Source organism: Salvelinus alpinus, chromosome 8 (genome assembly GCF_045679555.1).
Source record: "Salvelinus alpinus chromosome 8, SLU_Salpinus.1, whole genome shotgun sequence".
NCBI classification, from domain to species: domain Eukaryota; kingdom Metazoa; phylum Chordata; class Actinopteri; order Salmoniformes; family Salmonidae; genus Salvelinus; species Salvelinus alpinus.
The window spans coordinates 25,132,523-25,151,696 of NC_092093.1; the positions used below are offsets into that span (position 1 = coordinate 25,132,523).

The following is a 19,174-nucleotide window of genomic DNA, read 5'->3' on the forward strand; positions in this document are numbered from 1 at the left end:
CACTGTTATTATTTAAACGTTTGTGATCATTAATTTCAATGATTTTGGATAAAAAATGATTTTTAGATGATGTTGCTATCATTAGATAATTTACAGTTTCCCATAGACTATAAGGCTATATATAAAATGATAGAATATTAGGGCCACAGAGGGGAAAAAAACACAAGTCATAATATTGTAACCAGTTGTTTTAAAGGAGGACAGTTGTTAAAATGACAGATGTGGGGCATTTCGTGAAATTGTACTTCAGTATGGTTTCATAAACAAAGACATGCTGATGTGCCAGAATATTAAGTATCACATTGTCATAAGTATCAAAACTGTAAAAACAATATGTAGCTTTTCTGCAGAAAGAACCAGCCTCATAAATTTATGACTTTATCCTTTTTCTTCAGTGTGGCCCTAGTACTCTGTCATATAAACAAATACACATTCCATATGAATATAAAAACACAATGTGTAACATTATGTTCCTTTATTGAATAAGGACAAAACAAAGCAGGTAAACCATCAGCTCCTTTCGAAACTGAAGTCACAGTGACTCTACAAGATGGAAAGCACAGAATCCAAGCATATTATACAAAATGATACATACACATTCAAAGGTCTGTATATAACACACCCTGCATGTCTGCACACTAAAATAAATGCAGGACAAATCCATACACATCAACTGAACAGACAAATGAATGGATGCAGTAGCCTCCCTGCAGCCTTGTATTACACACAGTATACCGCACAAACATCATAAGAGGCCAAATTCGTCAAAAAACGAACCCAAAAAAACCCAAATTCCTCTGCCACCGCAGGACATATTTAACCAAAATTGAAAGCACACATACTAACTAAAATAATTCAACACATATTGGTCCCTCAGCAGCCGACCACTGTCGTCATCAGGGAAGATTGCCGGATTGTCCCAGTCCATGGCTGGTGGCACTCTGGGGGCCCTCTCCTTCCTCAGGCAGGCCACATTGTGGAGGACAGCACAAGCCACAGTAATATCACATGCCCTAACAGGGCTGACCCTTAATTTGTGAAGGCAGTGAAAGCGTGCCTTCAGGAGGCCAAAGGTCATTTCAACTCTGGCCCTGGTCCTGGCATGGGCATGGTTGTAGGCCTGCTGTGCTTCCTGGGGGTCTGTGAAAGGTGTCAGGAGAAAAGGCTGGCAGCCATACCCCCTGTCTCCCAGCAACACACCAGAGAATTCACCTGTCAACACAAAATCTCATCATTACTACCTCATAAACACAGTGATATTCTTGACACAGCCATGATGGTTATAAATAGGGGTTGTGTGGCTTACCTTGTGATAGGCACTGATAGATTTCAGAGGCCCGAAAGATTCTGGAGTCATGGACTGAGCCAGGCCATTTTGCCACAACATTGCTGATCACACAGTCAGCATTGCAGACCATCTGAAATCATAAGATGAGGAATATTACACCAATCAATGCACATCACTGGCAATGCAGAGTGTTCGTCAATGGACAATATCAAAAAGTTATGTTCACCTGAACATTAATGCTGTGAAAGGATTTCCTATTCACAAAATCGGCCTCATGGGCACCTGAGGGGGCTTTTATCCTTATGTGTGTGCAGTCCACTGCACCAATGACATTGGGGAAACCTGTCACACAAAGTAATGAGTATCCTACTATGTGTTAACAGTTGTCCTGTAATTTGTAGATCCTCTTACCTGCAATCCTATAGAACTCCTCTTTGATGTCACAGAGTCTTCTGTGGCCAGGGAAGGAGATGAAGACATCTGCTAATGCTTTGATAGCCAGACACACACTCCTTATTGTGCGGCAAATTGTGGCCTTGTTCAGCTGTTCTGCATCCCCCACTGAGTACAGGAAGGCTCCACTAGCAAAAAAGCGCAAGGCCACACAAACCATTTGCTCCACACTCAGTGCATGGCTCCGTGCAGTGCGGTGCTTAATCCTGGGACCCAGTAGTCTGCATAGATACCTGATGCCATCTGCAGAAAACCTGTATCTTTCATATAGATGGTCATCAGGGAAGGCCAGTGGGTCCAACCGGTCCCTGAAGACCCTTTCTCGCCTGAAGGCTCTCCTCAGCACAAGTGCTTCTTCATCCACCACATCTCGCACGAATGGGCATGCCATTGTCAGAGCAGAAAGGAACACACAATTTTGGGCCTTCATATAGGCTAGTGGCCACACCTGGTGCTGGGGGGGTGGGCAAAAGAGGGCGATGCCTTATAACGATGACTTGGTTGTACTGATTGCTGGGAAAATAAAAAAAACCTTAGAAAGATGCCACCGTCCTGTGTGCTCACAATAAGAGCTCATATGTCATGGCTCACTTGACTTTACGAGAATATACCAAATTTTTATTTTGAGCTGTGTCATCTTCTTGGAGCTGGGGGAGGAAAGAAAAATAATGATTAATACATTTGTGTTACAGTTAGCATACAGTGTACATTGAAGGCATATCTCACCTCCCTCTCAAGTTTTTTTATTTCAAGGTCCAGTTTCCTAATTGTCCTCTTTTTTATTTCGGACTCCAGTGCAAGATTTTCCATCTTTTTCTTCTTGTACTGAATGTCTATGTCTGCCAGTTCTATTTGGCGCCGGAGGTGGTTGCCATACAACTTTCTGATAGCTTGTGAGCTCTGTGAACACAATACAATTAGCGCAGCTGGAATTTGGCAGGATGTGGTGTCCTTTTATTAATACGCACTATGTTGCCAGGCTGGTTTTCCCACTGTATAGCATCTGGGTCCTGTAAAAGAAATTAGATTTTTTGATTTTGATGAGGACTCCTCACCATTGTAGAGTAAATAGTACTTTCACAGTCTTAACATGATACCTCATGCCTTCTGGAATCCAGAGAGATGGTCTCCTCCTCATCATCGTCTCCATCATGTGCTGTTGCTGCTGCACTGGGGCCTTCACCCTATCACATTTAATCGGATTCATATTGAAGCTAGTAGACAAGACATGCCAGGCCTACAGTATGCCTTTGATGGAGTACTCACTGGATCAGCATCGTCTGGTGCTTGTGCTGGTGGCTCTTACAGGAACACAGTGCTGCCAGACACTGCAAGGCAATAGGTAAACCAAAGTCAGACAGTCCAAATTGATTCAATATGAATGTGGTTGTATCCCATGTAGAGATGGAAGGACATACCTTGAATGAAGCGGGTGGCATCTTGGGAGGAACCTATGCTCGTCTCTTTCCCCCCAGGGATCCCCTCTAAGACGGGCCTGCCTTTATTTAGCTCCAAGGCCATGTCCTCTGCTGGGGTAAGGTCAGCCTTTGGTGACCCACCACCCGTGCCTTGTCTGTGGGTATTCTTTTTCACTGCTAAAACAGTACAGACAATGTGTGAGCAGGCACCTTCTGGGTACAATATATGCTTGTGCTTTGTTAAATATTAGTCAGGGACCATACCATTCTGCAGAATGTTCTTGTATTTGATTTTGACCTGCTGCCATGTCCGTTTTGGCCCGTTCATGTTTAATCTACACACACACACACACACACACACACACACACACACATTTAATGGAGTCCCACTGCAAAAAATTACTTGGTATTTTTGTCTTGTTTTCAGTAAAAATATCAAAAAATGTATCATAGCTTTATACAGTGTGATGGAGTTACTTTACACAATTTCACTCATATCTGCAGTGCATTTCAATTAAAAATTTAACCGTTTCATATTTACAGTACAACTGCATTTTTGGAGATGTGAATTAAATATTTGAATTGTAATTGTGATGTTTCAGCGGAGCGGTGAGTGTGTAATTGTGCACTACTTACGCATTCAGGCGGTCTGCAATACTTTGCCACGCTTTTTCTCTTTGCTTTATCACTGTGGCGGTGTTGCCTTTCTTCTTAATTATATCTTTTACCTCCTCGTATGCCTCCATGAGGATTTGTGCTTCCGACGGGGAAAAGTACGCGGCTCTAGTTGCCATGGTAAATCAGTTAATCTGTGATCTGTGGCGGGGTCTATTTGAGTGAGCCGTGAGCGCGCACCTATCCAGGATTGGTTTCACCTGGCTTAATGAATCCGTGTCTGCTCATCCTGGCTTGGTCTTTGTGCAACCAATTAAGCCTGGACGCACATGTTTTGGCTTCATTGAGCTCAGCTGAGTCATTTATCCCGGATGTCTTAATTCTACTTTTGTGCAACAGGCCCCAGGACTTTGTGCTAGCCACTCCAATACCTTGACTTTGTTGTCCTTAAGCCATTTTGCCACCACAACTTTGGAGGTATGCTTGGGGTCATTGTCCATTTGGAAGACCCATTTGCAACCAAGCTTTAACTTGTTGCTTCAATATGTCCACATCAATTTCCTCCCTCATGATGCCATCTATTTTGTGAAGTGCACCAGTCCCTCCTGCAGCAAAGCACCCCTACAACATGATGCTGCCACCCAAGTGCTTCACGGATGGGATGGTGTTCTTCGGCTTGCAAGCCTCCTCCTTTTTCCTCCGAACATAACGATGGTCATTATGGCCAAACAGTTCTATTTTTGTTTCACCAGACCAAAGGACATTTCTCCAAAAAGTACGATCTTTGTCCCTATGTGCAGTTGCAAACCGTAGTCTAGCTTTTTTAATGGCGGTTTTGGAGCAGTGGCTTCTTCCTTGCTGAGCGGCATTTCAGGTTATGTTGATATAGGACTTGTTTTACTGTGGATATAGATACTTTTGTACCTGTTTCCTCCAGCATCTTCCCAAGGTCCTTTGCTCTTGTTCTGGGATTGATTTGCACTTTTCACACACCAAAGTACGTTCATCTCTAGGAGAAGATCGCGTCTCCTTCCTGAGCAGTATGACAGCTGCGTGGTCCTATGGTGTTTATATTTGCGTACTGTTGTTTGTACAGATGAACGTAGTACCTTCAGGCATTTGGAAATTGCTCCCAATGATGAACCAGACTTGTGGACATCTACAAAAAAATTCTGAGGTCTTGGCTGATTTCTTTTGATTTTCCCATGATGTCAAGCAAAGAGGCACTGAATTTGAAGGTAGGCCTTGAAATACATCCACAGGTACACCTCCAATTGACTCAAATGACGTCAATTAGCCTATCAGAAGCTTCTAAAACCATGACATCATTTTCTGGAATTTTCCAAGCTGTTTAAAGGCACAGTCAACTTAGTGTATGTAAACTTCTGACCCACTGGAATTGTGATACATTGAATTATAAGTGAAATAATCTGTCCGTAAACAATTGTTGGAAAAATTACTTGTGTCATGCACAAAGTAGTTGTCCAAACCGACTTACCAAAACTATAGTTTGTTAACAAGAAATTTGTGGAGTGGTTGAAAAATGTGTTTTAATGACTCCAACCTAAGTGTATGTAAACTTCCAACTTCAACTGTACCTTCACTCCACTACCTAGCTAGCACATTTGGTTCCTTGGAAATTGCAGGAATATTTTTGGTTTCACATTGGTTGTTTCCTGACCGGTGAACTTAAAAAAATAATAATCTGAGAACAGAAGTGAAACTTTCACCTGTTCTGGGAACGTTTATTTTTAGCTTACAGGGAGGTACTGAGATTGTTTTACTCTGGTTCCTTGAACGTTTTCCTGGGAGGTTTTATTAACATAAATGATTGGTTATTTGGAGGTTTTTGAATAACTTCCTTAGAACTTTCACTAAATGTATCAATAATACTTTTAATAACACTGCTATCTTATTTTGGGTTAACTTTTTTGAACCCCAAGCACAGATAGGACACATGGAAATTAATTTACGTAAGCATTAATCATTCAAACAAATTCATATTTTATTGTAACACAGCATCAGTGAGATTCAAACCTATAATCTTCTGTTGTCTAATTAGTCTACTAATTAGTCCACTGTGCCACCAGTGTCACGCCCTGACCTTAGTATTCTTTGTTTTCTTTCTTTCTTTTGGTTAGGTCAGGGTGTGACGAGGGTGGTATGTGTGTTTTTGTCTTGTCTAGGGTTTTTTGTATGTCTAGGTGTGTGTGTCTAGTATAGACATATGTAGGTCTATGGTGGCCTGGATTGGTTCCCAATCAGAGGCAGCTGTTGATCGTTGTCTCTGATTGGGGATCCTATTTAGGTTGCCATTTTCCAGTTTGGTTTGTGGGTTATTGTCTTTGTGAAGTTGCATGTATGCACTCTTTGTTTATAGCTGTTTTGTTTGTTTTGTTTGTTTTGTTTGTTTTGTTTGTTTTGTTTGTTTTGTTTGTTTGTTTGGTGTTCTTCGTGTTTATTCGTCGTTCATTAAAAGTATGTATTCACATCACGCTGTGCTTTGGTCTCCTCACTACAACGTTCGTGACAACCAGGATGGAGCTAGCATGCCAGGTTTTTTTACTCATACAAAGCTGTTCATTTGAGTCTATTCAAACAGATTCAAACAAACAGAACTCATTAAAATCAGGTGTCGCCAATTAGTGGGATCGGCCAACACACCTGAACACACTTAACAAGATAAAGGATAGTGAGAGTTTTGTTGATGCTGAGAACCGAATGTATGTTTTTAAATAACATTCTTAGAACCTTCCCCATATATTACTTAAGTTTTCTTGTGGTTTTTATGGAAAGTTTTCTTAACCTAATGAACAATTGGAGAACATGCCTTTAAATAGAACCATGAGGAAACCTGAAGGAAACGGTATGCTGAAGTACTGAATTTCCAACAGAAGAATGTTATTAACATTCTCTGAACTATTTGAGAATATTCCCAATGTCAACCCAGTTGGAGAATGTTCCTAGAACATTACCAAAATTGAAATTAAATGTAACCACGTTTGAACTTTTAGGAAATGTTCTGTTAAAGTAATAAAAGGCAAGAAAATTGTTTTTTTGTCAAGTTCCTTAAATGTGCCAAGCAACAATCTTGCATCAATCCCATAAAGTAAGGTAAGTAACTTTATTGTGTCAAACAGATTACATGTTTTCTTTGCCATTTCCGAAACGTAGAAATGATTAAGACATGGATTTAATGTCGTAATGTTAGCAAGGTACCCAAAAGTAGTTCTAATTCATGTTTTCATTTTATTAGCTAAACAAAACTTGTTTAAACAGCGAAATTGTCACGTAAATCAGCCTTGTTTGCATAGCTATGATGAAAATAATGTCATTTAGGCTGTAATGATCTCCAAAATTCTAATCATTAGGTCATCACACCATTGATATCGCAACGGACACTAATAGTTTAGCGACACAATTTGGCCGGGGGACATTATTTGGCATGACAGGCCCACCACAGCACAGCTCTACCAGACCAGGCCCACCTCAGCACAGCACAACCAGACCCGGCCCATCACAGCACAGCTCTACAAGTCCAGGCCCACTTCAACTCATCCCAGCACTACACAGCACCGACTACTACTCTAGGGTCTGGCACTGTTGAGGGTAGTGCACCACATGATGCAGTCCACGCCATGTATCATTCACATCATATGCTGAGAGTTTGGAGCTTTGCCAGCCACACTGTCCTCTGCACCACCCTTCTCAGTTCCCTCACAACCTCCCTCCCAGGCTAGTTACGGTTACCCTCCCTACTCCCATTGTCACGACCGTGTGTAGAGACGGACCAAGATGCAGCGGAGGTTGAGTTCCACATCTTTATTTCGAAGTGAAACTTTAGCAAAACAAAACAATAAAGAAACAACGAAACGTGACTAAGTGGTGCACATGCACAAAACACAAAATAATATCCCACAAACACAGGTGGGAAAAACAGCTACTTAAATATGATCCCCAGTTAGACACAACGATTACCAGCTGCCTCTAATTGGGAATCATACAAATCACCAACATAGAAGTAATAACCTAGAAACAATGGCTCTCTATGGTCAGGGCGTGACAGTACCCCCCCCCCCCCCCCCACCACACACAAAGGTGCGGACTCCGGCCGCAAAACCTGAAGCCAAATAGGGAGGGTAGGGGGGTGATTGGTGTCGGTGGCGGCTCTGGTGCGGGACGAAGTACCCGCTCAACCTGCGGATCCGCCAGCATCGGGGGCCATTCAAAGGGTAAATGGGAAAGACAAAAGATTGAAGTGCCTTTGAACAGGGTATGGTAATAAGTGCCAGGTGCACCTGTTTGTGTCAGGAGCTTCTTACATTTGATGTTTTGGTGCGTCCAGGGCTGTTCAGAAAGCTGACTTAGGACCTTATTATTGATGAATATATATATTTTTTTATAACCGTGTTTTTCTTTCTGCTTGCATTTTGTATTTATATTTTGACGTGTGTGTTTTCTGTAATTTCTGTAATTCAGGGCTCATCTGTAAAAGAGACCTTGGTCTCAGTATGACTCAGTATAAAGAAATACAACAACAAAAATTCACATATACTACATATGCACACACATGCATACCGACACAACACACACACAGCATATGTTTCTGCTACTCTGTTCTTTATACTAGTCTTATTATTATCTATCCTGGTGCCTATACTCAGCTAGCACATACCTTTCTGAGAATAATATGCTTCTTAGAGCTTGGTGAGAGTGTGGTTGTCATATGATTATTTTGCATACAACCTTCCCACAACTTTCTGGGAATGGTGCAGGATAGTTGATTAGCTTTGGAACATTCTCACCACATTTAATGTAACACTTGTCGTCTGGAGGAGAAGAAGAGGACCAAGGTGCAGCGTGGTAAGTGTTCATATTCTTTAATTAAATATGCAACACTAAACAAAAACAACAAACACGACAAACGAACAGTCCAGAAAGGTGAAAACAAACACTAAACCGGAAACAACCACCCACAAACACAGGTGGGAACAGGCTACCTAAATATGATTCTCAATCAGAGACAATGAATGACAGCTGCCTCTGATTGAGAACCATATCAGGCCAAACACACAGAAATACAACACAAGGACAACATAGAACACCAGACATAGAATGCCCACCCAAACTCACGCCCTGATCAACCAAAATAGAGACATAAAAAGGATCTCTAAGGTCAGGACGTGACAGTACCCCCCCCCCAAAGGTGCAGACTCCGGCCGCAAAACCTGAACCTATAGGGGAGGGTCTGGGTGGGCATTTCACCGCGGTGGCGGCTCTGGTGCGGGACGTGGACCCCGCCCCACCTTAGTCTTGGCCCACTTAGGTGGCGCCCCTGGAGCGGGGACCCTTACCGCCGACCCCAGACTGGGGACCCTTGCAGCGGGCCCCGAATAGACGGGCGGCTCCGGCAGCTCCTGACTGACGGGCGGCTCCGGCAGCTCCTGACTGACGGGCGGCTCCGGCAGCTCCTGACTGACGGGCGGCTCCGGCAGCTCCTGACTGACGGGAGACTCCGGCTGCTCCGGACAGGAGGGAGACTCCGGCTGCTCCGGACAGGAGGGAGACTCCGGCTGCTCCGGACAAGAGGGAGACTCCGGCTGCTCCGGACAAGAGGGCGATGCTGGAGGCTCCGGACTAGAGGGCGTCGCTGGAGGCTCCGGACTAACGTCCTTCGTTGGAGGCCTCATGCCATGGATCCTCACCGGAGGCTTCGTGCTCTGGATCCTCACTGGAGGCTTCGTGCCATTGATCATCACTGGAGGCTTCTTGCCATTGATTATCACTGGAGGCTTTGTGCCATGGATCACCACTGGAGGCTTCTTGCCATGGCTCATCACTGGAGTGGAGAGACATACAGGAGGCCTGGCTCTGGGAGAAGGCACAGGACTCACCAGGCTGGGGAGACATGCTCAGGAGGGTTAGTGTTTAGCACAGGCACAGAACTCACCAGGCTGGGGAGACATGCAGGAGGCCTTGTCCTTGGCCGAGGCACCGGATGCACTGGACCGTGGAGGCGCAGTGGCGGTCTCGAGCGCAGAGCTAGCACCACTCGTCCTGGCTGGATCCCCCCTGTAGCCCGGCAAGTGCGGGGAGTTGGAATAGGCCGCACTGGGCTGTGCTGTCGAACTGGAGACACCGTGCGTAGGGCTGGTGCCATACACCCCGGGCCGAGGAGACGCACAGGAGACCAGATGCGCTGAGCCAGCATCATCCTTCCTGGCTCGATGCCCACTCTAGCCCGGCCGATTCGAGGAGCTGCGATGTAACGCACCGGGCTATGCGTGCGCACTGGGGACACCGTGCGCTTCACCGCATAACACGGTGCCTGCCCAGTCACTCTCTCGCCACGGTAAGCACGAGGAGTTGGCTCAGGTCTCCTACCTGAGTCCGCCAATCTCCCCGTGTGCCCTCCCCCATAAAATTCTGGGGCTGCCTCTCGTGCACTTTTCCTCGCGCCAATTCCTCATAGCGTCGCCGCTCCGCTTTAGCTGCCTCCAGCTCCTCTTTCGGACGGCGATACTCTCCCGGCTGTGCCCATGGTCCTTTGCCGTCCAAGATTTCCTCCCATGTCCAGGAGTCCATTCTATCACGCTGCTTGGTCCTTTGGTGGTGGGTGGTTCTGTAACGCTTGTCGTCTGGAGGAGAAGAAGAGGACCAAGGTGCAGCGTGGTAAGTGTTCATATTCTTTAATTAAATACGCAACACTAAACAAAAACAACAAACACGACAAACGAACAGTCCAGAAAGGTGAAAACAAACACTAAACCGGAAACAATCACCCACAAACACAGGTGGGAACAGGCTACATAAATATGATTCTCAATCAGAGACAATGAATGACAGCTGCCTCTGATTGAGAACCATATCAGGCCAAACACACAGAAATACAACACAAGGACAACATAGAACACCAGACATAGAATGCCCACCCAAACTCACGCCCTGACCAACCAAAACAGAGACATAAAAAGGATCTCTAAGGTCAGGACGTGACATTTAAGGAACATTAGTTTAACAGAACATTTCCTAACAGTTCAAACATGGTCACATTTCATTTTAATTTGGTAATGTTCTTGGAATATTCTCCAACTGGGTTTACATTGGGAATGTTCTCAAATAGTTCAGAAATTGTTAAGAAACAACGTTCTTCTCTGGGAATGTCGTGGAAATTCTTACACAGGGACACTCAAAGTCAATCTTAAATGAATCATTGTTTATTATCAGCGCACTGGAGAGGTTCCAACAAACACAGAAATTGGTTTATAGAAAAGCACAAACAGAGAACACAGAAATAGAAAAGCACCAACATAATCATTTTCAGCACATGAATTTAAGCTTACCTACAAGCTTACTCATGGTTCTATTTAAAGTAATGTTCTCAAATTGTTCCAAGAACATTAACCCAATGAGTCATGGTACGATTTGGACTTCTAACCCCTTTTAAACATTGTGTGTTTGAGCTACATACTTCTAGGTTGCACCAATGGATTAGTCTATTTCTTCTTAGTCTGTGTAATTAACTACAACCTATTAAAAGCTATCTATGAAAAGCTTCTATTTTTAGTTTATTTAAAAAAACTTTTACCCCTTTTTCTCCCCAATTTCGTGGTATCCAATTGGTAGTTACAGTCTTGTCTCATCGCTGCAACTCCCGTACGGACTCATGTCCCCCGAAACACAACCCATCCAAGCCGCACTGCTTCTTGACACAATGCCCACTTAACCCGGAAGCCAGCCGCACCAATGTGTCGGAGGAAACACTGTCCACCTGGCGACCGTGTTAGCGTGCACTGTGCCTGGCCCGCCATAGGAGTCACTAGTGAGCAATGGGACAAGGACATCCCTGCCGGCCAAACCCTCCCTAACCCGGACGACGCTGGGCAAATTGTGCGCTGCCCCATGGGTCTCCCGGTCGCGGCCGGCTGTGACAGAGCCTGGACTCGAACCCAGAATCTCTAGTGGCACAGCCTTAGACCTCTGCGCCACTCGGGAGGCCTATCTATGAAAAGCTGAGACTTGCACATCCTCATCTGCACATATTCAGTGTAAATTGCTGAATTGTATTTACTTTGCCACTATTGGCCTATTTATTGCTATACCTCCTTACTTCATTTGCACACACTGTATACAGATTTTTCTATTGTGTTATTGACTGTATGTTTGTTTATCCGATGTGTAACTCTGTGTTGTTGTTTTTGGCACACTGATTTGCTTTATCTTGGCCAGGTCGCAGTTGTAAATGAGAACTTGTTCTCAACTGGCCTACCTGGTTAAATAAAGGTGAAATAAAATGTAAAAAATAATAAATTCAATGAAAAAAAAATTAAGTAATAAAAAAATTCCTGCAAATAACCTATAATTTTCATTCTCAGAGCGTTAATAAAGCCTCCCAGGAAAGCTTTCAAGGAACCAGAGTAAAATGTTCTCAGAACCTCCCTGCAACCTAAAAAATAATTTTCCAGAACAGGTGAGATTTTCACTTCTGTTCTAGGAACATTTAAAAAACGTTCAGTTTTACCGGTCAGGAAACGTATGGCTTCATTTCCACAACCAATGTGAAACCAAAAACATACATTCCCACAACTTCCAAGGATTCAAATGTGCGAGCTGGGTTGTTACTTTACCCTGGACATATGTACATATACTCAGTAGCGTGCCGTGGGCCTGGCGCCTGGGCCTTCAGTGAGGTCCTACACAGTCCCACCCGAATTAATCCACCTGTTATTACCATCATTTAGATGCCATGGCTCTAGACACTATACATTTAGACAGAAACGCAGTATAACCAGGCGTTGCGTCACCTTGAAATTGACATTTTTTTCAGAGAATTGCAGGGGAAGAGTACAATACAGTACAGTTCAACTAATAGGCAAGAACATAGTCGAGTGCAACAGAGTTATATTAATATTCTTCTTCTATCCATTTCTGGTCCACAAACTTTGAGCTTTAAGTCCCCCAAAAAATAAATACAGTGTGTTCACTAAACAGCGCATTGTCGCACCCAAAGCAGTTTCACCGTGATGATAAAGACACATAACTATTCACTGAAAATAAAAGAAAACAAATAATTTGCAACATAGGCTAGTTGCCATTTTATTTTGTTAATATATAGGCTATTTAATATTAACGAAATAAAATGCGAAACATACATACACATTTAATAAAAAATAACATGCATTGTATGCCTACTCACCAAAGACTGATTATTAGACAGTTGCGTGCGCTTAGGGGATCGTGAGAAAAATGCTGCAAGGCCATTGAGGTTGGCAAAGAAGACCTTGCATTCTTTAAGCTTTGAGGCTCCTTGAGTCAGTACTAAATTTAGTCGATGTGCATAGCAGTGAATGAATAAGGCCATCGGTGCCCTCTCCTTAACTTTAGCCTGCACCCCATTGAGTCCAGATGCCATGACTGCTGCGCCATCAAAACACTGTGCCACAACTTTATCCAGACTACATTAATTTTCCTCCAAGAAACGGAAAATAAGAGCGGCAATGTCATCAGCTCGCTTGCCGCTTGTCACATCTTCAAACCGGATAAATCGCTCCTTGACTCCCGTGTCCGTCACATAACGCAGGACGAGTGAGAGCTGTAGCTCCACTCTGGTGTCCCCAAACGTTTTCAAAAGCACCATTGCTTCTAAGTGCCCAGCCGTACTTTGGTGTCTCGTTGCTGCCTTGGTTAGACAACTCAAGTTTGCAAAGCCAGTGTGGCTCCAAACACCAAATCGATCACTTGCAAATAATAGGCATTCCCAGCAGTACAGTTTGCAGTGCTTCTCGGAGCCTGTGAGCCATTGACAGCGCTCATAGTTGAAACTTTGAAAGTGGCGAACGAACGAACCCCTTTCCCGCCTGTGACAGGCTTTGTGGCGTCGGGCGACCTCTCCTTACAATGTCTAACTTTTCTTGAAAAGTTCGTCTTGAGAATGGCGTTATAATTATATCCTCGACCAAATCGATATCTTCTCCTCCTTCCGCCATTGTGGGTTCAAAAAACAGTAGAACGCGAATTAATTCGTTTATCAAATTTAGTTTCCTAGATCTGCATAGACCTGCCCATAGGACCTGCCTCTCAATATTGGTAATCCAATCAAAAGACGTGGACGCCCTACGCCTGCTAGCTGGCTCCTGTGTAACACTGGAGCCAGCCAGCAGGCGTACAATAGCCAACTCTAAAGCTGATTGGTTGACACAAAATTTTAATTTCCATTCACTTTAAGCTACAAGCGCCCGCACTGTTGATTCTGAAGGCCTGAGGGCAGATTTTAGACCCCTGGCAACACATGATGGGATAAAAGATCTAACGTAAAGACCAGCCCTCCAAATCTCAACCTGGGGCTGGAAGCAGTGCAACCAAGAGGAAAGCTATGAAATGAAGAGTATAACTCTTACTCTGGGGAATAATTTAATACATATTTGTGGGAAAATATATTTAAAAAAAAATTATATTCTGATGATGTTTAGGCCAGCAGAGAAGGCCTTGCAGGCCCTGACGGCCCACCACTGCATATACTGTATATCTGGTACTTCCCTGAATATAGCTCCATTCTTGTGTATTTCATAAATTTTGTGTTAGGTCTACTATTTTTTGTGCATAGTTGGGAAGGGCTCATAAGCAAGCATTTCACAGTAAAGTATACACCAGTTGTATTCGGCGCATTTTACAGCTACATAATGTCCGGATAGACTACCTCATAACGGCAGACCATGGGATACTGATGCTTGTAGCATGCATGTCACATTTAAGGGTCCAAGCCATGGGTTTAGACTAAAAATAATTAGAATTTTAGCTTAATGTTTTTTTCCAATCGAGTTTATGTATCGTTTGGCACTGTATGGAACATAAACACAGTTGACTCTACCGCTGCTGATCTGTTCCATTGCTTTTAAGCCTCCTACTTCCTAAACCAATCTTACTACATCTCATCCCAAGGCCTTGTAGCGCAGCAAAGTCTAGCCTACAAAGGCAGCTGTCAATGACCACGTTAGGCTGCGTTTCATTAGATTTTTTTTATGGCGGTTTGATCGCGGGGGAGGCACTAGTAATGTCTTCGGTTTGGCTATTTGTTTCAAGTGTCTATAAATCTATAAATAAATCTCTTTGCCAAAATTCGTCATCTCTCCCATGTCTTATTCGACTAGTAGTTGTTCTGAAATGTTTACTGCTTGCCTACATTTTACTCCCTCTATGTTTAATATAACACACACATACAAACCCCCATAAAAAAAGGGAGGGGGGGGGTGGCACGTGGGCTGTTCCTCGCTTTACAAACACGCTGCTTGCATAGTGTCTCAACCACTACCGGTTTCTCTAATATCACGGGTTCCGAGTCTCACCAGTCGGTAGTTAACATCAACAACCCGCTATTTCAATCATGAGGCTTTCTACACTTCGCCATGCCTGCCGCAATTTACCGACCCCATCCGTACACCAACCTCGTACGGGAGTCAGGGTGTTCGGCTTGGCGAAGAGATCTCTACCGCTAGGTCATTCCAGCAACAGCCAGTTGCTTCTCCGGGCTGCTAGTTCCATAAGCGGCACTACCTCCGCGGAAAAAGCACCCAAGTTAGGAAAGCAAACGGATGGACCGGGTTACGAAAATACTATCAGGTAAACAAAGCTTTTCAATATATTTCAGTCAATGTCTTTTTTTACCATTCGTAACATGAACGAATGGCCAACTCACTTATTTCCTGAATGTAGCCAACTAGGTAGTTGAGCCAGCTAACGTTAGCATCTTATTCGATGAATACAGCGAACATCCACGCTACTTGTAATGTTGTATTTCATGTAAGATGTAGTCAGTTTCATTAAAGTTGATGCAGTAGTTCGTCTTCATAATTTGGCTTGTAGCCAGCTGAGCTTCCCGCGTGTGATCGGCATATTTTAAGGAGCTGCTAACCAACTACTACCACCCAGCTGATGCAATTTTCCACTGTTCCTACTCCCATGCCCCTGGCATGTATGTTTCACACACGTGTAATTGCAACATATTGTAACAGATACATGAAAACGTTTCCGGTAAAGGCTACAAACAAATGTTCCACAATTAATTGTTGACATGGTGGTCGCCATATGTAGTTCAGTGTACAATCCCCATTCCCCATGGCTGGCTTTGACTCAACCTCCAGTAGTAGGCTACTTGGCACAGCAACGTGGCACAGATCACAAAGTCCCCACACACTCTGTAAGCAAAAGTTTATGTAATTATTACTAATAACATGGTCACAAGTATCATTTCACAAAATATTTGCATATGTTGTTTTTCTTTTGTGGTTCAATCCCTTTTTATTTGAATGATCAAACTGTCACTGTAGCCACCAATACAATCTAGATTTACACTTCCAAACATGATATCTGACTACAATCCAATCATAATGATAAAGCTTGACCACCAGTCGCTTGAAAAGTATGTGATCGACATTGTCATGCCAAGGATTCTCTTTTGTTTTCGGCTGCTTCCTCCATAGCTTGCCCCTAGGACTACATGTGAATATGTGGTCTTCAGTGTGGATGAGTGGGTTTTTCTGACTCCGGTTTCTCTTGCAGGGAGAATGTTCAAAGAACCAAAGAGGAGATGGTGGCTTTGCAGAGGGGCCACCCTGCACTCAAACCTACGCTGGCTATCATACAGGTAAACAGGCATTAGCCTACCGTCTTGTAGGTCACTGTGGCCTTAAATTACTTCTGTGCTTGGCTGTTGTCAGTTGGATGGGCTCCCCTGTGATTGTTTTATTGAACCTTTTGGTGTGTGTCTATGTTGCTCAAGGCTTTGTATTCTTGTCTCAAAGGCAGATGAGGATGACCGTTTACTGGAGATCAACAAGAAGATGGCTGGAAAGGTACATTAAGTGATTCTGTTTCTCTTTAGCTTGAAAAAAGTAATTTTACATTTACGCTACCCTTTCAGTAGAAGTAAAGTTACCTGTTGGTGTTTTCCCACTGTTCATTTCCCTGAATCCCTCGTTTTATAGATTGGCCTGAACATTATTCAGATCTGCTTGCCCAGAGAATGCACTGAAGATGAGGTGAGTCAAACCAGCCAATACCTACTACACAAATTCCCACCACAACCCAACAACACTCACTGTGATTGGACATCACGTTATTGGCTGTTGCCTTCTTCCCACCCTTCCCTGCAAGTCAAATTCTGCCTGACATTCACTTTACTGTGTGTGTGTCTGTGTGCGTGCGCGTGTCAGGTGAATGCATCTGCATATCTTGTTCTTCCATTGCCTGTCTAATGAGTCAAACCACACACGGTCTCTCTCAATGATCAATAAGTATTGGACATAATGTCATGGATCTCCCCCGAATACTAGATAGTTGTTGTAGGAAATTGTTGAATCTCTTTCAACACAGTACATTTATGAGGTTCCTTCCTTCCCAGCTCTGGACCTGGGAATGACCTTTTCCACAGTAGGGTGGTGATCATGGTCCTGTGTGTATTAGGTGAATATGGATATCTTTGGAATGGGACTAGTAGATGTCTGGATTTCCGTGAGCGTGTCTGAGGTGTCTGCTGCTCTACTTTCACTATGTCCTCGGTGCATGTTTTCTTTTTATTTTCCTCTCTCCCTCCATGTTTCTTTACCTCCACTAACCCACTCTCTCTTTCCAGGGGCAGCTGAGGTCACTATCAGTTGCCTGAGTGGTAGACCTCTCACCTTCAGAGTGCACACTTTTAGACATCAAGGGCCACATTCTTGCTAGTTTACCTTTATGATTTAACTGAAGCCCCTCCCAATTCCACCCCATCCTTATCCCTCTCCCTGACACCCTCTTTCTTTATTTGTGTAGATTATAGAGGAGGTGTTGAAGCTGAATGAGGATCCCAGGGTGCATGGTGTGTACCTCCACCTCCCCCCTGCCTCCCTCACCAGCCGGGTCCTCAACACACTCAGACCAGAGAAGGACGTGGACGGGTAACACATTCATTACAAACACAGCTCAGCGTGCTTTCTATAACAACATGTTCGTACAATGTTTTAATTCGTGTAATTACAGTATTCCTACACAGGTATCAGAGCTTTACCATTAATTCATCTGTTGACGCCTGTCCCTTTCTGTCCTGGCTTTGTGTGCCTCTTGCCCGGTGGAGTTTAAATGCATTTTCTGCCATGCTGCCTTGAATTTGGTCCAAATCAGAATGTGCTGCAGGACATTAACAGCACGTCAGAGAAACAGTACTGTGGCTTATTGTAGAGCAAATTAAACATGACTCAATGACAGAGAAACATTCCCTATTATAGGATGACAAGAGTTGCCTTACAACGACAGACAGAATTTTTAAGGTTAAACCACTGTTGGGCCATAAAGCATTGTTAGGGTCATAGCCTTTGTTGGATTATACAGTTACTACTACCACCATCACCCATGCTGTGCCATGTATTGTAATTGTACATAAACACATTTGATCTATACTCTAGCCTTACCCAGTTATTGCTCATTCATAATGCACCACATGAGGACTGTTCTAAAACCACCTAGCCAGCCTACTGCCAATGCTACACTAGCAATGTCTTATGTCTACTACTTGTACCCTACTTTATGGGTGTGTGTCCTGACTATACTGTAGTGTGTCAGACCTGAACGTGGGGAGGCTGGTGCGAGGAGATATGAGCCAGGGCTTCACACCCCCCCTGGCCAACGCTGTCATGGAGCTGCTGGCCAGACATGGTGAGCAGAGAAAGTGTCACACTGCTACTTAAACTAGACTGAAGTAATTCAGAGCATACCAGAAATGGAGACCACTATGTGTAACTTAAGTCACGCAGCTAGAGTTCTTCATCACTGATAAGCCTAGCGAGTATGTACTATATGTAATGCATATGTCAAATCATTTTTGTGTTCAAATTGTAATGTATGGATTGGATTACTATCCAGTTGAAATAGCTTTGCTATTAGTTTAGGGAAGATGCTCCACATATGGATACAGTCCAATGAAAATGATGACACCAAACTAATACACCATAAGAAAAACACTGGACTACTGAATACTCTCACTTTTATGGAACCCCAGGAGGGACTATTCTAGGAATATGAGATGCATGTATATTGTACGGTTGAAAAAATATATACTGTATTTCTTATACCATATTTTCCTGTTTCCGTAGACACCCCTATGGAGGGAAGGACCGTGTTGGTGGTGGGGGGTGAAGGACCCCTTGGGGTGGCCCTGCAATGCCTGATGCAGAGAAGAGGTATGGTGGTCCTCAACAGCCGGAGGAGCTCTGAGGGTCTACAGAAACAGGTATGTACACACAGATGCATGCGCGCGCACACACACACATTCACCTTCACAAGGTACACTTACAAAATGTGTTTCAATAGACACTTTGTGTTTTGACCACTCGGTGGCAGTGTAGCTCTAATTGAGGCAATACCCTGAAAC

General features: G+C 43.8%; 2 protein-coding genes across 9 annotated transcripts in view; one reads left to right on the forward strand and one right to left on the reverse strand.

The window, feature by feature from the left end:
* Positions 1-439: 439 nt before the first annotated feature.
* On the reverse strand, positions 440-4,772 carry LOC139582768 (putative nuclease HARBI1). 7 transcript variants are annotated; one of them, XM_071413092.1, is made up of 10 exons: positions 3,796-4,440; positions 3,424-3,494; positions 3,160-3,336; positions 3,008-3,042; positions 2,839-2,925; positions 2,710-2,751; positions 2,468-2,641; positions 1,700-2,388; positions 1,307-1,418; positions 440-1,212 (listed from the first exon to the last, which is right to left on the reverse strand). In XM_071413092.1, exons 1-8 carry the CDS (start codon positions 3,951-3,953, stop codon positions 2,329-2,331), a joined length of 804 nt encoding a protein of 267 aa, XP_071269193.1. In that variant the 5' UTR covers positions 3,954-4,440; the 3' UTR covers positions 440-1,212; positions 1,307-1,418; positions 1,700-2,328. The 7 variants fall into 7 exon arrangements, with proteins under 7 accessions (XP_071269193.1, XP_071269191.1, XP_071269189.1 ...); XM_071413090.1 differs by adding an exon at positions 1,515-1,630 and having other exon boundaries at positions 3,008-3,069; positions 3,160-4,768; XM_071413088.1 differs by adding an exon at positions 1,515-1,630 and having other exon boundaries at positions 2,468-2,925; positions 3,008-3,069; positions 3,796-4,529.
* A 10,251-nt stretch (positions 4,773-15,023) lies between these two features.
* mthfd1l (methylenetetrahydrofolate dehydrogenase (NADP+ dependent) 1 like) overlaps positions 15,024-19,174 on the forward strand; it is a 78,372-nt gene continuing 74,221 nt past the window's right edge. For both annotated transcript variants that reach the window (XM_071413093.1, XM_071413094.1), the window contains exons 1-7: positions 15,024-15,390; positions 16,330-16,414; positions 16,572-16,622; positions 16,755-16,808; positions 17,581-17,705; positions 18,359-18,459; positions 18,897-19,033. In XM_071413093.1, coding sequence (XP_071269194.1) covers positions 15,155-15,390; positions 16,330-16,414; positions 16,572-16,622; positions 16,755-16,808; positions 17,581-17,705; positions 18,359-18,459; positions 18,897-19,033 — 789 coding nt within the window. In that variant the 5' untranslated portion in view covers positions 15,024-15,154. The remainder of the gene's footprint in view (positions 15,391-16,329; positions 16,415-16,571; positions 16,623-16,754; positions 16,809-17,580; positions 17,706-18,358; positions 18,460-18,896; positions 19,034-19,174) is intronic.

Coding starts and splice junctions, on each gene's coding strand:
- LOC139582768 (XM_071413091.1), bottom strand. CDS start 2,171: ATGAAGGCCCAAAATTGTGTGTTCCTTTCTGCTCTGACAATGGCATGC. Junction 1,631..1,699: donor GGAGTTCTATAGGATTGCAG/GTAAGAGGATCT, acceptor TTTGTGTGACAG/GTTTCCCCAATGTCATTGGT. Junction 1,213..1,306: donor CTATCAGTGCCTATCACAAG/GTAAGCCACACA, acceptor TTGTGTTGACAG/GTGAATTCTCTGGTGTGTTG.